Below are 14,455 nucleotides of genomic sequence, written 5' to 3'. Positions count from 1 at the left end.
AACTTGTTTAGTAAATGTGTTAAAAATATCCTGTATTACTCAACTGTGAAAGTACTTTTTCTGGTAAATTTGAAGCGTCTATAAAGTTCTACCGAAGGAGCAGTGATTTCTTGTCTGTTTAATAGAAAAAGAAGAAGCTTCTGTGTTATTAATCAAGTCTAGAAACCTTGACCCTATAAGGGTTCATTACTCTAACAGAAAAATAATAATAATAAAGTGCACTATGACCAAACTGTGAATGGGGTGGAAGAGCCTCTAAATCCTTAAACTGGAAAATTTGATTGCAATCAGTTCCTCCTATATGTTATTTTATTCAATATATAAGTAATTATTTCCTTCTCTCACTTCTGGGAGAACAGAAGTGAAAACACTTCACCTGGAAAATCTCAAGTCCTTAATTCCAAATCAGTGTTCAATTCCTCTTGCAACTTGCCAAGAAAAAGAATTTCCACTTTCAACCTCACTTCAACTTTTTATTTACGCTTACTTAGAAAAGAAATTTCATTGGAAAATACATTTCTATTAATGGAAGGATTTCTAATGGCATTCATTCAAACTATATAGATAGCCAAGGACTCATCCACATAAATATGAATATAGCTGATGCTATTTATTTTTCTGAATATGACATGGATAATGCCTTTGTATTATATGGGACTGATGCCCATTAAAAAATATACTACTTGTATGACTAGTAAAGGCTTTCGTGCAGATATGATTAACTATGAGAAATTCATACATCTGATCTCTGTGTTAAAATGTCCTAGATTTTTCTTTCTTTCTTTATTTATTTATTTGAGAAAAAGTGGAAAAAAATCTTTGAAGTTTCGCATCAGGGTTCCTTGAAGGTAAAAATCAATTGTCATTTGTTATGAAGAAACCATGAGCAAAGCATTTGCAGGTTGCTTAAAAATTCTGCAGGTGTTGATAGCTTTCTTTGAATATTCTCCATCACATGTAGTCAAGAGGAGCTAAAAAATAACAGCCATCTCAGTAAAGCCTTCTGTTGGTTTCTGACTAATAGTAAAAAACATCTTGTGTCTTAAAGGAGAAATCCATTGCAGGTTGACGGGAGATCGCCTGTTAATCATCTGACTGTACACAAAACACAGATATGATGGTGTTGTGAAACCTTTTGAGAAGGCTTTGTAGAAGTCTGTGGATGTTGTTGTAACAGTACCGTAAATTCTTGATTCCAGTAGGAGTATTATGTAAACAGGATCACATATTAATTCTAAAGTAGCTTTGATTATTTTTTTTATTTGTAAAGTGGCAGTAAGATTAATCCAAACCAAATTCTGGTTCCTATGTATATTTCTGAGCTCTAATACCAGTAAGAGGCTTTCTCAAATAAATTCTATTATAATTAAGGCACGTAATGCCAGTAGGAGATGAAATATGCATTTTACTACAACTAGTTGAAAACTAAGCTTCTTGAATATTTAACAGATGATGGGGTTAAGTAGTTTGTCTACATGATGATGGCTTTAACAGCCCCATACAACTGTGATATCCAAAGCAAAAAATATACTATTTTTTTTCTTTTGTACAAAACTTTTCAAGCTACTAATTTAGTACCTTTTAAAAAATGAAGAATATAATTTAGTTTCAACCATACTAGCAACTGTTCTACTTTATTTCTAGCATTTTCTGTGTCATTAAGGTGTTTCCTTCATTTTTCTCAGTCAGTTCTTGTGAAACTCTTTAAATATATAATTTAAAAATGTGTTTATAAATTAGTATAGAAAGATCGTGGGTGCCCAGCAGCTGAGTATATGTTAGGTTTAAAAAAAAAAAAAAATTGAATTGCTACAAGAGTTTAAAGAAGAGGAGTTTTTGAAACTGTATGGCTGCACAGATTATTCAGTGTAGTTGAGTAATCCTAGAGGAAAACCATGTGGGGATTGATAATGAGAAAGAAAAGGATTGGCACTTCTGTGATTCAGCTCTGGCATGCACTCTCTACATGTAAGTCTGTTGAAAAAACTCATGAAAAATTGTCAGAGTTTGGATTAGTCCTCTGGTTCTTTGAAGTTTGTTTACTTGCATAGATTATTTTTTGTCATATATGCTATATGAGTAACTGTGTATCATGTAAACACTGGTCTATATGCAAATCAAGTCAAATTTCAGTTGACTCATTGCTTACACTTTAGTCAGAACATGAAAATAAGTTTTGTCCATGTTGTGTATATTCTAATATATGCCATAGGATACAAAAAAAATATTTAAATGTAACGTGCAATGAAGTATAAATTTTTCAACACCTCAAATGCTAATCTTTGCACTAAATGGTATCCTTTTACAATAGTGATATAGTATTTTCTACTCATTTTCTTGTTGGAATGAATGATTGTTCAGTAACTAATTGTTGTATCTGTGTGTACTCATTTCTTCTACAGACCATGGTCCCAGACCAATAGAAGTCCATGGAATAAAGTTTAGGGAGCGTTAAGAAAACTCTGTGTTTGAAAGTGACTTTTTCTTTATAATAATAGAATCATAGAAACCTTAGAGTTGGAAGGAACCTCTGAAGGTCATCTAGTCCTACTCCCCTGCAGTGAACTGGGACATCCATAGCTAGATCAGGCTGCACAGGGCCTAAACCAGCCTCATCTTGAAGGTCTCCAGGGACACATCAACCATATCATTGGACAACCGGGCAACCTGTTCCAGTGCCTCACCACCCTCACTTTAAAATATTTTTTCTTTATTTTCTAACCTAAATCTACCCTCTTTGAGCTTGAAACCATTTCCCCTTGTGTTCTATCAATTCAGAATTGACAGTCTGAAGATAGCTGGTATGCTTCAGAGAAAATACAGATAGATCATTGTAAGCAATGTAGTCAGAATTTAATGAAATATTTTTTAATTTTTCTGAAGGTGATACAGAATTTTAAGTTTGGAGCCTGTCACTGGCATTTCCATTTTTCAAACACTAAAATTTTACGAAGTTCTAATTCCTTGCATGTTTTAGTTTCTGTATTGGCCTGCTAATGATTTGATTTAATATGAATTGTGATGACCAGTAATATGCAATCTTTAGTAAAACAGAATTCCAAATTAGAGTACATGACCTAAGGAATGCAAATTAAGCACTTCTAGCAATATTTTGAGGGGGGGTTATGTTTATTAATGATACTAAATTTAGTGAGTGAAGAGCAGGAAAATGCTGCCTGGGCATCTTTTCTGACAGTCTTACTTTGTTAATTCTGTTAGGTTTTCATTTTTCCTCCTTTTTTTTTTTTTTTTTTTTTTTTTTTTTTTTTTTTTTTCTCATGATTATCTATTGCTGAGGCACTCCTCTGTTACTTTCAAAAAGATAAACATCTAACTCAACAAAGATAAACATCTAACTCAACAATAATTGCTGTCTGTTGCTCTTCTAATATTACTAAGAATTTTAGTGCTGATTATGGAGTATAATAATAAGACTTAAAAATACTGTTTTACTAGCTTAAAAGCTAATCTTCCAACTTGATTGTCGATATATCACTGAAGTAATAGAATTTTCTTTTTATCTGGGCACTACATTGAAGAAGAATCTGACAGCAGCCATAGTACTCTGTGGCTATTTGGATCTCAAAACATGATTATATTTTTTATCTCTTTTTAAAGGCAGATACCTTGGTGTTCTACTTTGTACTTGAGTCTTGAGGTTACTGGAACTTTTATGTCTACGTTGGCTCATAAGCCAATGAGAGCAGGTGGGGCAAAGATCGATGAGTGAAGACAGAAGGTACTTATAACAGACTGGTGTGACACTGTCCATCTGAGAAATCACCTGATGATCTAGCCTCAAATGAGTACTGTCACTTGGAATTGAGAATAATTTTGCTTCTGAGTGCTAAGTCTGATGGGACTTGTCAAAAAGCATCAAATCCCAAGTGACTGTGTATATTGCTTTGAAATGACCTTTTATATAGTGTCTTTGTAGCTGGAACATTCCATGTAAGTGTTACCTTGGTTCAATTCCTGTGTCATCTTGAGAAACACTAAACCTTTTTCTGCCACTTTTCAGAATAATTGCTTAGTGATAAACTTAATATGATCTTTCTGCTCTAACTACTAGTATTACTGTATTCACCTTCCCTTCTATAAAAAAGTACTGGCAGAAAGTTAGGTGCAAAAGTGATGTCCGAATAGAAGTTCATGTCTTCATAAATCCTCGGCACATGCATTTCTTTTTGCTTTGCTTGAGGAAGCTTTCCATTACAGGGTGCAACTTATTTGATTTTGTTTCTAAATATCTAAGTCAAGTTCTCTGACCAGACAAAAACTCCCTGTATTCTGGCATATTTTTGCTGTGAGTATCTATACTATTCATTATCACATACAAGTGTTCTACTGAAAGAAACAATTGCCTTTTTACATAATTAAACATAATTCGAGGTAGCTGTATGTAGGTGTCGAACCTTCTAGCCTTGGGCCTTTAAATCACTGTACCAGAGTACATACTGTCGGATCTGTAGATGACCTGGATGGTACCAGTGAATTGGCTAACAGTGCCCAGTTTCCTTCTTTTGTTTTTTTTCAATTGATGACAATGTAAGATATTCATTAGTTAGCTGATTTTTGCTTTCACTTACAGTGAAGAGTGGTATTTGCTGTGTTTCAGGAAATCACAGATCTTAAGTAATATATGTCTTTTGTTGTCTTCTGCTTAAGTCTGTGCCAATTTATTTATGTATAGATTACATTTGTAAATTAAGAGTGAATTTAATGACTCATTCAATAAAAATACTTGCTGAAATCAGAGGGACTTCACACGTCAGTGCTTTAGTGAATATATTGAGAGAGACAGCAGCATATGCTCTAATGTTTTCTTTAACTGGCACTTTAAAAGGTTTTATAAAACTAAAAGGCAACATTATTATAGGCATTACTGAATGTTAAGACTAGTGTTATTGTTATGTAGAAATTTTATTCAGAAGTATCACATGCCACCATAAAATCTGTCTCTTCAAAATACCACTTTGTCAGTGGAATATGCATTTTCAGATCTGCATAGATATACTCGTACAGATAGATATATTTTCATTAACATAGACTTTCCAAGCACTACTTTTGCACTCATGTGGGACTCATTTGAATGAAATAACTCTGTAAAATTTTTAGCTGCAGTACTGGCAGGCAATGATGGAGAGAGAAGAAAGAAAGAATATGCTAGTATCTCTCACTATTAGGATTCCATTCACATTTGTAAAGTCTAAAAGCTCGTTCTGTATTGTATCTTCCAGTCAAACTGTTTGACTTCCTGTTTTCAACTTTTTTTTTTTTTTTTTTTTTTTTTAAAAAGACATAACTCTCCATAAAAACTAGACACATTTATTTTGGCTGTTACCCTTTCATAAAAGTTATCCATTTTTCATTTCTGGACATTAGTTGTTCTGGTCTATTACTAGAAACATTCGTCAGCAGTCCTCAGTAAGAATAGATTTCCTCTCATATCCCCTTCTCTTTCTACATGGAGGAAAGATGCTAAGGGAAAGTGCATGTTGAATGAGGACATAAAGTAAACCAGTCCTGTAAGGCATGCTTGATTTAATACAGTTCAACAATTGTTCATTGCACATTTAATGAAACACAAAAAATGTAAAGTTGCATAAAGATTTCAAGTGAAAGATTCAAAAAGACAGTTAATTCAATTAAGTGTTGAAGTTTTGTTAATTAACTTTATTTCTAAGAATGGATTTGATAATCACTGAAAAGTAAGTGGCATGGGATTGATAGTTCATTTATTCTCTTTGTTGTAATATTTACTAGTTGTTTTGTATTTCAATATTATTTTTATCTCTGTATTCTACATGTCAAATCCAACCACTTTTTGGTTTATGTGCCTTATATACTACAATATATGCTTTACTGAAATAAGTATTGCTGATTTCATATAGATTTTGTACCAGCTTCGTCAGTTTCTCATCCTATGTGTTTGAGAGAGAAAAAGAGAAAGCTTGGAATAAAAAGGTCTTAACAGACTACTTGGGACAACTTCTAGCATATGTACAGCAATATTATCAAATATAATCATCTGGACTCGAGGCTTGTTTAAATTTTAGAAGAAAAAGTGTTCAGGGACAAAGTTCAGTGTTTCAGCTTTTTTTTTTTTCCACAGGTGATATTCACTTAGGTATCTTCAAAAGGTGACTCTGTAAGTTAGAGTTGCTAATTCTGTAAATTCTCCCTTTCTTGTCCATTCTTGAGTAAAAACATTTTTTAAAAAGGTAAAGGATAGCTTTATTTTTCGTGCACTTTTTCTGTCCACATCAGTGATTTCATGCCTCCTTTCTGCTTTGGCTATGACTATTCTGAACCACGTGACTGGTACAGAAGAGAGAAGGATGCGTTTTCTGTGAAGGCTCAGGTTACAAGATGATCTCTGGTGGAATTTAAGACTTCAGAGTCTTGATCTGACTGACTATTCCACTGAAAGTGTCATTGTTTTGCCATGAAATAAATGTTATTTCTGAATTCTGAGGTCTAAAATATCAGAAATGGGAAGTACTCACTGAAGATCTTTGTACTACAGCAGACGTTTTGGGATATGATTTCAATTGATGAAATTTGTTGTGATTTGTGTTTGGTTATTGGCCTGCATGCATACTACATTGTAAAGTATGCCTTGACAGCCAATGTGCTATTTTACATAATACACAGTCTAAAATTTCAGTGTGGATTTCAGATACTGATTCAAATAATGTGTCATCGCATTTTTACTCCTCTGGAAATATTTTATATATATATATATTATATATAGGAAATATTGTGTCTGAGTGAGAAGTTGACAATTTTTCTTGAAGGATTGCTTTAAATTAGCTTAATGTAGTGCAGTGAAAGTATTCCTGAAAATAGTAATATATACTTATGCAGTTGAATGTGTAGGATAGGCTTTTCATTGGTATGGATTAAATGCAATCTTCCATCAATTAACTTACAAGGCTTTTTGACACACAGCAGCATTGCAGAAGGGTTACTTGTAAGCTATCTAGACACAGTTAGATCACAGCAGAAGAGGACAAATATATGCCAGATTAAACAGGCAACTTAAATTAACCCTTATAATGTTAACAAGTTATAGAGGCAGAACAACTGGAAATATTCATTCTGATAGAGTTGTGTCACATCCTGGTTCTCATGTAATAACATGATTCTAATGCAAGTTATCCCCTGTTGAGTATAGCATTTTGCTTAGATGCTTATATGTATCCCTTTTAACAGTCTGGGGAGGTGCCTGGAATTCTCTTTCAGCTGTACAGCTTGGGGTGTCATCAGACACACCGCAGAAAAGCTAAAGACATGAACAGGAGCTACAGAAGCAGTTATTGGAGAGATATAAAGTAGCTAAGAGCATTTGTACATGGATAGGTGATTCACTTGTCTCCCTACCTCCTTCCTACTGTAGCCATTCCATAGGACCATGGCATAACAGTGGAAACTACAACTTTTGTTTTGATTGGAGATGTATGAAACAACCTCAGCAAAACTGAAGCAAACCAAAAAGAATTTATACATCTGGGTTACTGTTTATACCAGATCTGAAAGGGTGAGGTGCACAGCTGGAAAGTGTCAGAATGCAAGCTGTAGAAGCAGACAGTGTTGTTTCCACACTAGTATTACTTGTGTTACTGGGAGCTGAGCACATAGAAAGCTTTACATCTTGCTTTCTTTTTGAAAGATGTTATGGCAATAAATTGCAGGTATATGAAAGTTGCATAGCTCTGCTTATATTTCTGCTGTGTTTTGGTCATACATATATATCAGAGTGTCCTGTCTCTTTCTCTTCCAGGTTCAGGTCCTTCGCAATGCAGGGGAAGAAGTGACCCTAACTGTGTCCTTTCTGAAAAGAGCACCTGCTTTTCTCAAACTGCCACTGAATGAAGATTGCGCATGTAAGCCTTTGTTAGTTTACCCTTTTTTTACTTGACCAAAATAAAACTTAAGTCAATGCTTGTGAATACTTGCAGCTTCTGAACCTAGTGTGCATTGGGGGTGGTTAACAGGAGCTTTCTCAGTCAACATTGTGGCTTCTCATGTTGCCAGACATCATAGTAGCAGTCTCCTTATACAAAAGATTGCAGTCATTGCTTGAAAAACAGATCACCTTGTATTTGGCTGGTGTGAATCAGCAAAGTTGAATCAGGGGAAGTACATTAAGTAACAGTAGCTCGCATTCTGATGCAGAGTATTTAAAAACGTTTTTCCATGGAGCACCAGCTAATGGTTTAGTCTAAGAGCTTTGTCTTCTAGATGTGAAAATGAGATCATGTGGGTATTAGCAGAACAAGGTGTAAGGTGGAATGGAGAGATATTGTCTGCCACTTGTAATGGGCCCCCTTGCTCAATGATAGTGGTAATTTGGAAAGAGGGGGACCCCATAAACCCTGGAATTTGTCCAGGGAGCATCTTCCCTAAGGGGGTAACTTTCTCCCCCTTGATCCAATTATATATTTTCCACAGGAAAGATATTATGGCCACAACCACAGGCTCCTGCCTGGCTCACCAAATGTAAGGTGGAATGATACAAAGATGGTAATGAAGATGATAACAGATATTCAAAAGGTTATTTATGAGAAAAAACTTACTGATATGGATGCCTTCACTGGGAAATGCTGAGGCAATCTCCACCAGGGAGCAGTCTCCAAGAGATACTGCCTTAGTCGTGGTCAGCCCTTAAATGAGGTCTAGAGGAGGTGGAGTCAAGCTCCACCCCTTCTGGGAGCACAGCTAAATTACTCTTACCTGTGCTCCCACAGCTGACCTGACACTTGCCTCAGCTGATTAATCAGAGGTTCAGGCTGTGATTACCAGTTTCCCATACACAAGAGGAAATGGTTTTAAGTTGAAATAGGGAAGATTTAGGTTGGATGTCAGGGGGGAAGTTCTTTACTAGGAGAGTGGTGAGGTCCTGGAAAAGGTTGCCCAGGGAGGTGTGGATGCTCCATCTCTGGAGGTGTTCAAGACCAGGTTGGATGGGGGCCCTGGGCAACCTGATCTATTAAACGTGGAAGTTTGGTGGCCCTGCCAGGCAGAGGAGTTGGCGCTTCATGATCCTTGAGGTCCCTTCCAACCCAGGTCATTCTGTAATTCTGTATATTTTGAGAGCTTAAATTTCTCATTTAAAATTCAGCATTTTTCCCATAGTTGTCTATGTACCTAAAAATAGATTTGTCTATAATGTTTAATATTTTAAGTCTGACTGAGTTTTAGTAAGCTAGCCCCCAACTGAAGAAAATGGAGACAGCTGTCTTCCTTAAATTGTATGAAATTGTGAGTGTGGGTGCATAATTACACAGTTGTAGCATACCCAAGCATATGTATAATCATCTAGTGCCATTTGGCACAGCTACTTTCTGCTTTTTTCTCCTAAAAGAAACAAAACAAAAATGTGTTTGATTTCAGTACTTCTAGGCCTTTTACATTAGTAGCAATTAAGTAAACTAATTTTTGATACATCTTATATAAAACCAGTTGTGGAAGTACCATCTTTATCCTGTATTGAAATTTAAGTGAGGCAAGAAAAAAATACAACACCAGAAATATTCTTAAATATTCTTAAATGAAAATGAATGCCAGCAAATCATTGCTGCTTTTATGAAGGGTTGTGGTACCATAGAGAACACTGAGTATTGCACACTAGCGTGCTCTTGAATAGATCCTATCATATATGTTTTATGAAATATAGCTCTATATCCTTCTAAGTTGCTAGAAGAGCAGTTAAACCTATGAACTTCATAGAGAATGTCGAGAGCATTGTCTGTTTCATTTAAGTAAGAACCAATTAGGGAAGTGTACACTTTCATTTTATTATCAGGTTTGCAAAAAACATTTGTAATTACTTCTTACTGAGCAGATTATTAACTTTTTTGCACATCACCAAGGGAAAGTTGATCCATAAGTTTTAAATATGACAAGATCAATTGGAAAGGGAAACATGCAATCACACAAAAACATGGAAACTTTTACTGTAGTGTTGTAGGCTAATGATACGTATTTGGTATATCCATGTTGGTGTCAGGTGCCCCCAGTGACCAGAGCAGTGGCACTTCCTCTCCCCTGTGTGACAGTGGTTTGCATCTCAACTACCATCCCAACAACACGGTAAGAGCTTATATTTCTTTCATGAAATTACATAAGAAAAAAAAAAATAATCTAAGTGACAGTAATTAATAAAAGGCAGCATCGTGGGAGGAACTCTAGTTAGCATTGGAGATAGTTCCATAGGGGGCTAAAAATTCTTAGACAGATATTACAGCTAAGAATAAAATTGTAGCAGCTGAGATTATGCTCTGATAAATGTGATTACTATTTTGATCTGGACAATGGGAATTTTGAGAAAGTTTTGTCTTCTACATTTATTTGCAGAGCACAGAGAATAAAATTATTAAAGTGACAATATAGCTATTTAAAGAGGAGACAAAAAACCTTTTTCAGAGCACTGTTTCATATGTTTTATTTAATTTATTATTTATAACTTTTGACAAAGGCTTATTCAGGTGCAAGTTTTTTCCTATTTTTAAGATGTGAACATATTTCTCCTATTAACTAGCACTAACAATTGTATTGAAGAACAATGGTATTATGTAGCAAAGTGCCTTTAGCATGAAGTGCTACAAATCTTTGTTCAGATTTGTCATAAAAGATTCCTTTGAAATGCAACACTGTGCTTTTAATCTATTTCTTAGTCATGAAAAGCAGCATTTATGATATTTTGTGTAGTTCTAAAGATATATATTTTTTAATGTGTATTTCACTTCGGATAGGTATAGATATCACAGAATAAATAAATCTGTATATCAAATAATTATTACAGCTATATAAAAATGAACAGAAGGGTAAGCATTATTCACTAGACTTCCTATCTCTAATTTTTGTCTTCCTTTATTTTTCTTTCTTATTTCACTAATAAAAAGTTTCAAATGGAAGCCCAGAAACTTAGAATAGCACAGTTTTAAGCCTAATTAGGATGTAGGAAACCTTTTGGGTTTACACATGTTTATAGGAGATGGAGTTAATTAAAAAGAAATAAAAGTAGTAACATTGAGTCTTGCTGTAGGTCAAAAAAACCAATAAATGTATATCAGACATGATTTAGTTGAATTTTCGTATAAATGATATCTTGTGTAAATAGGTAAAAATCATATATTGAATTATTAATTTTCATCATTTATTAGTACATGTGAATTAATATAAATTATTACATAATATAAAATACCAGTGAAGTGAAATTAGAATTAGTATATGTAATTGAGTATGGAGCTATAGAAAACACCTGAATTACGACTGAGTAACATAGAAATCACCCTTACTCAGGGTACAGATATTAAGCCTGTAACTGATAACATATATGAAATACTTTTATTTATGACTAATCATCCCCAAAAATGATGCAATTTGTTTTTGCAAGGTTTCTGGAATATTGCTACTTGTAGTTTGTCTAAACATGCTGATGTTGAGCTTTATTTGTGACAAAAAGTTTAGAATCTGTCCAGTGCTAGCTAGAATTGGTGCCATATGATCTGAGGAAAGTGGATGACTCTGCTAAAAGTAAGGACTTTGAAACAGCTATCTTTCTTTCCAGTCTGCTGAGTATTTATAATACAGCCCAAAACTGAAAAGGACCTTCTAAATGTTTTTCAGGATACATTATCGTGTTCCTCATGGCCAACATCCCCAGGACTTAGATGGGAAAAAAGGTGGTGTGACCTCCGATTAATTCCACTTCTTCATTCACGATTTTCCCAGTACCTTCCAGGATCAGATTTGTGCAGGTAAATAAGTTTAGAAAACTGAAACTGTTGACTTCTGGTTTAGAGAAGCAATCCTCAGTGATTTGCAATATTAATATTAATGCAGCTCTGAGAGATATAGGACAGAAGACATGGGATGTGGGAAGCTCACAGTCAGGGTTAAATTTATTGCATCACCTGATGATCTGACTAGTCTTCAAGCATTAGTACCTTGAATTATTTCTGTTCCTACATTCAAAAACACATGAAGTTACTTAATTAATACATAAAATATTCAAAATAGTATTTCTGTTATAACTGCTTTGCAAAAGAACATTTAGAGTATCATTTCTTTGTTGTTATGTTCAACCTTTCCCCTGGAAAGAAGTCTTGCAGGCACGTGTTACCACTTCCCTCCAGGTGTGGGTTTATGATCCCAATGGAAACTGAAGATCATAAGTCAATTTTGGGTTTTCTTGGGATCAATTTTGTTGTTTCTCATCACAACCTTCTTATCATTAATTATTACCAAATATTTGAAAGTTATAAAAAAGCCTTCCATAGTCTCAATTAATTCAAAGGGCTATTGTTTCTTACCACATAGGTTTGCAGTCTTATTTCCTATTTACAGAACTGATATAAAAGCAGTTTAGTCAGTAGTCACTAGATGATTGTTAAGCTAAAATCAGCCTGTGGTCTCTGAATAGTGATAGCAAGATCGTTCTTACTTGTCTACATGATTCTTGATCTCTTGACAATTACTGGCCCAGAGACTTAACTTGTGATGCAAAATCTGTGCTGGCTCATTGGCTGAGCAGAAATAGAGCAGGATATAGATGCCAGAGATGTAAGATTTCTTGTATGTGGTTCTCTGAAAACCTTCAGCTCAGTGTTTTACAGTAGTTGAAATATATATGAAATATATATAATTAACAGCATGAATCATAAAGGACCCAGAATTATAAAAGTCAAATCTAAGATCTGTTCTGCTGTACTCTCCAGATAAGATACTAAACTGGCTAGAACTACTCATGGGGAAAATTGGGATATATTCAACTATTCATAGATATAAGACTTTCACATTCAGTCTTTTGTAGCAATAAAATACAAGTTTAATATGCTCATTATAGAACTTGTACATTACAGATAAACATTATGTGTAGGCAGCAATATTCCTGAGATTTCAGTTTCAAAAGAAGTAAATTTTCAGATGTATTTGTAAAACACTGAATACCTGAAGTTACACTCACACTTTCAGTGATTACTAATTATCTCCTTGTATTTTCCTGTGTTATCTAACATGGGAAAGATTACTTAAAAGTTTAAAAAATAAAAATAAAAATGAAAAATTGATAGAGAGAAACAGAGTTGTTAAAACACTGTTTTAACATTTAGGTACGTTACCTGAAGATGCCTTAAATAAATCTCCTCCAAAAACTTTGAAGTACTGTAAAGACAAAAAGTTAGGTTTGTTTTTTTTTAAAAAACATATCTTTTAGATTGTGCCTTTAGGGGCTTAAAGACAGATGGCCACCTCTGTTAAAAGACAACTGATGAGTTAGATGATAGATTTAGATAACCATTGATGTCTTCATGATCATGTTAGGATACATAAGCTTTATCTTCCAGTCAGAACCGATTCCCATGATGGCATTGCTCAAGGAAAAGGCATGGCTCTAATTCATTTTTATGCTTGTCTTAAATGAAAGAAAAGCCTGTACTTGACACAGACATGGAAGGACCTTTATAGCTGAGGTAGATACCAGCTCTGTATTCTATAAAACTAGTCAATAGTTTTATGAAGTAAAGAACTGATAATTTGGCAGAATCAATATCAGTCTGGAGATATCAGAAACTGTCATTAGTGACCATATTATATTGGAGATATCCCTCATTTCTCCTCAGCCTTCTAAAAAAATCTGAACAATGTGCTTGATTTTAAACCATGAATGGATTAACTTGTAGAAGAATGCTAGCAGTGGAACTTTATGTTCTCTGTATGCTTAGTAATATCATATTCTGTGAAAATAATTGATAATGAGCTTATGGGGTTCTGAAGCTAGAGATCTGTCAACCTTCCCAAGGGCCAAAAAGACCTTTTACAGAAGTTAGATCTGCTATAGCTTTATAGTTTGAAAGTTTCATCTTCTTCTGTAGTTGTTCAGCACTCATTTGTAGAAGGTCAAACTATAATGCATCACTGAACATTGTAAGTTTCAAGAATGTTGCTGGGGTAGAGACACCCGAGTGGCAACTGCTTTTGTCAATGGATGTCTCCTGGCATTCTAGTGTCATTTGCATCATTTGCTAATGATTCTGCATACAGAAATGCAATTAAATGCAATTGAGAAAATCATTAATACTGCTCGTCAAATTTGAATTAACCATCTATTCCATCAGCAGGTAAGAAGAGGCTCATTTCAAATGAAAATTCACTAAAAGCAGCTACCATGCTAACAAACAACCTTAATGTGTTTTAAAAATGAATTGGGAGAATGAAACACTTTTTTTTTTTTTTTTTTTTTTTTGAGAAAAATGTACAGTATGTTGAACATGATTCAATGGAGCTAGTCAATAGGATTTTCTTATAGCTTCATGGAAACTTAATATAGGAATAGTTGACCTTTATATATGACATTTTATACATAGCTGATTGTTTTAATATGTCAGGTATTTATAAAACAGGAAAACCAGTAATTTGTCAGTGTTTACTGGCTGACCTTCATTGT

At 34.3% G+C, this 14,455-nt stretch overlaps 1 protein-coding gene across 3 annotated transcripts in view; it reads left to right on the top strand.

The window, feature by feature from the left end:
• Positions 1–14,455, top strand: part of SNTG1 (syntrophin gamma 1) — a 301,816-nt gene that overhangs the window by 203,873 nt on the left and 83,488 nt on the right. For all 3 annotated transcript variants that reach the window (XM_072328347.1, XM_072328348.1, XM_072328349.1), the window contains 3 exons: positions 7,787–7,889; positions 10,016–10,098; positions 11,638–11,768. In XM_072328347.1, the coding sequence (XP_072184448.1) occupies positions 7,787–7,889; positions 10,016–10,098; positions 11,638–11,768 (317 nt within the window). The remainder of the gene's footprint in view (positions 1–7,786; positions 7,890–10,015; positions 10,099–11,637; positions 11,769–14,455) is intronic.

This window comes from Excalfactoria chinensis, chromosome 2 (assembly GCF_039878825.1).
Source record: "Excalfactoria chinensis isolate bCotChi1 chromosome 2, bCotChi1.hap2, whole genome shotgun sequence".
Taxonomy (NCBI): domain Eukaryota; kingdom Metazoa; phylum Chordata; class Aves; order Galliformes; family Phasianidae; genus Excalfactoria; species Excalfactoria chinensis.
This window is presented reverse-complemented; position numbering and strand designations above follow the sequence as displayed.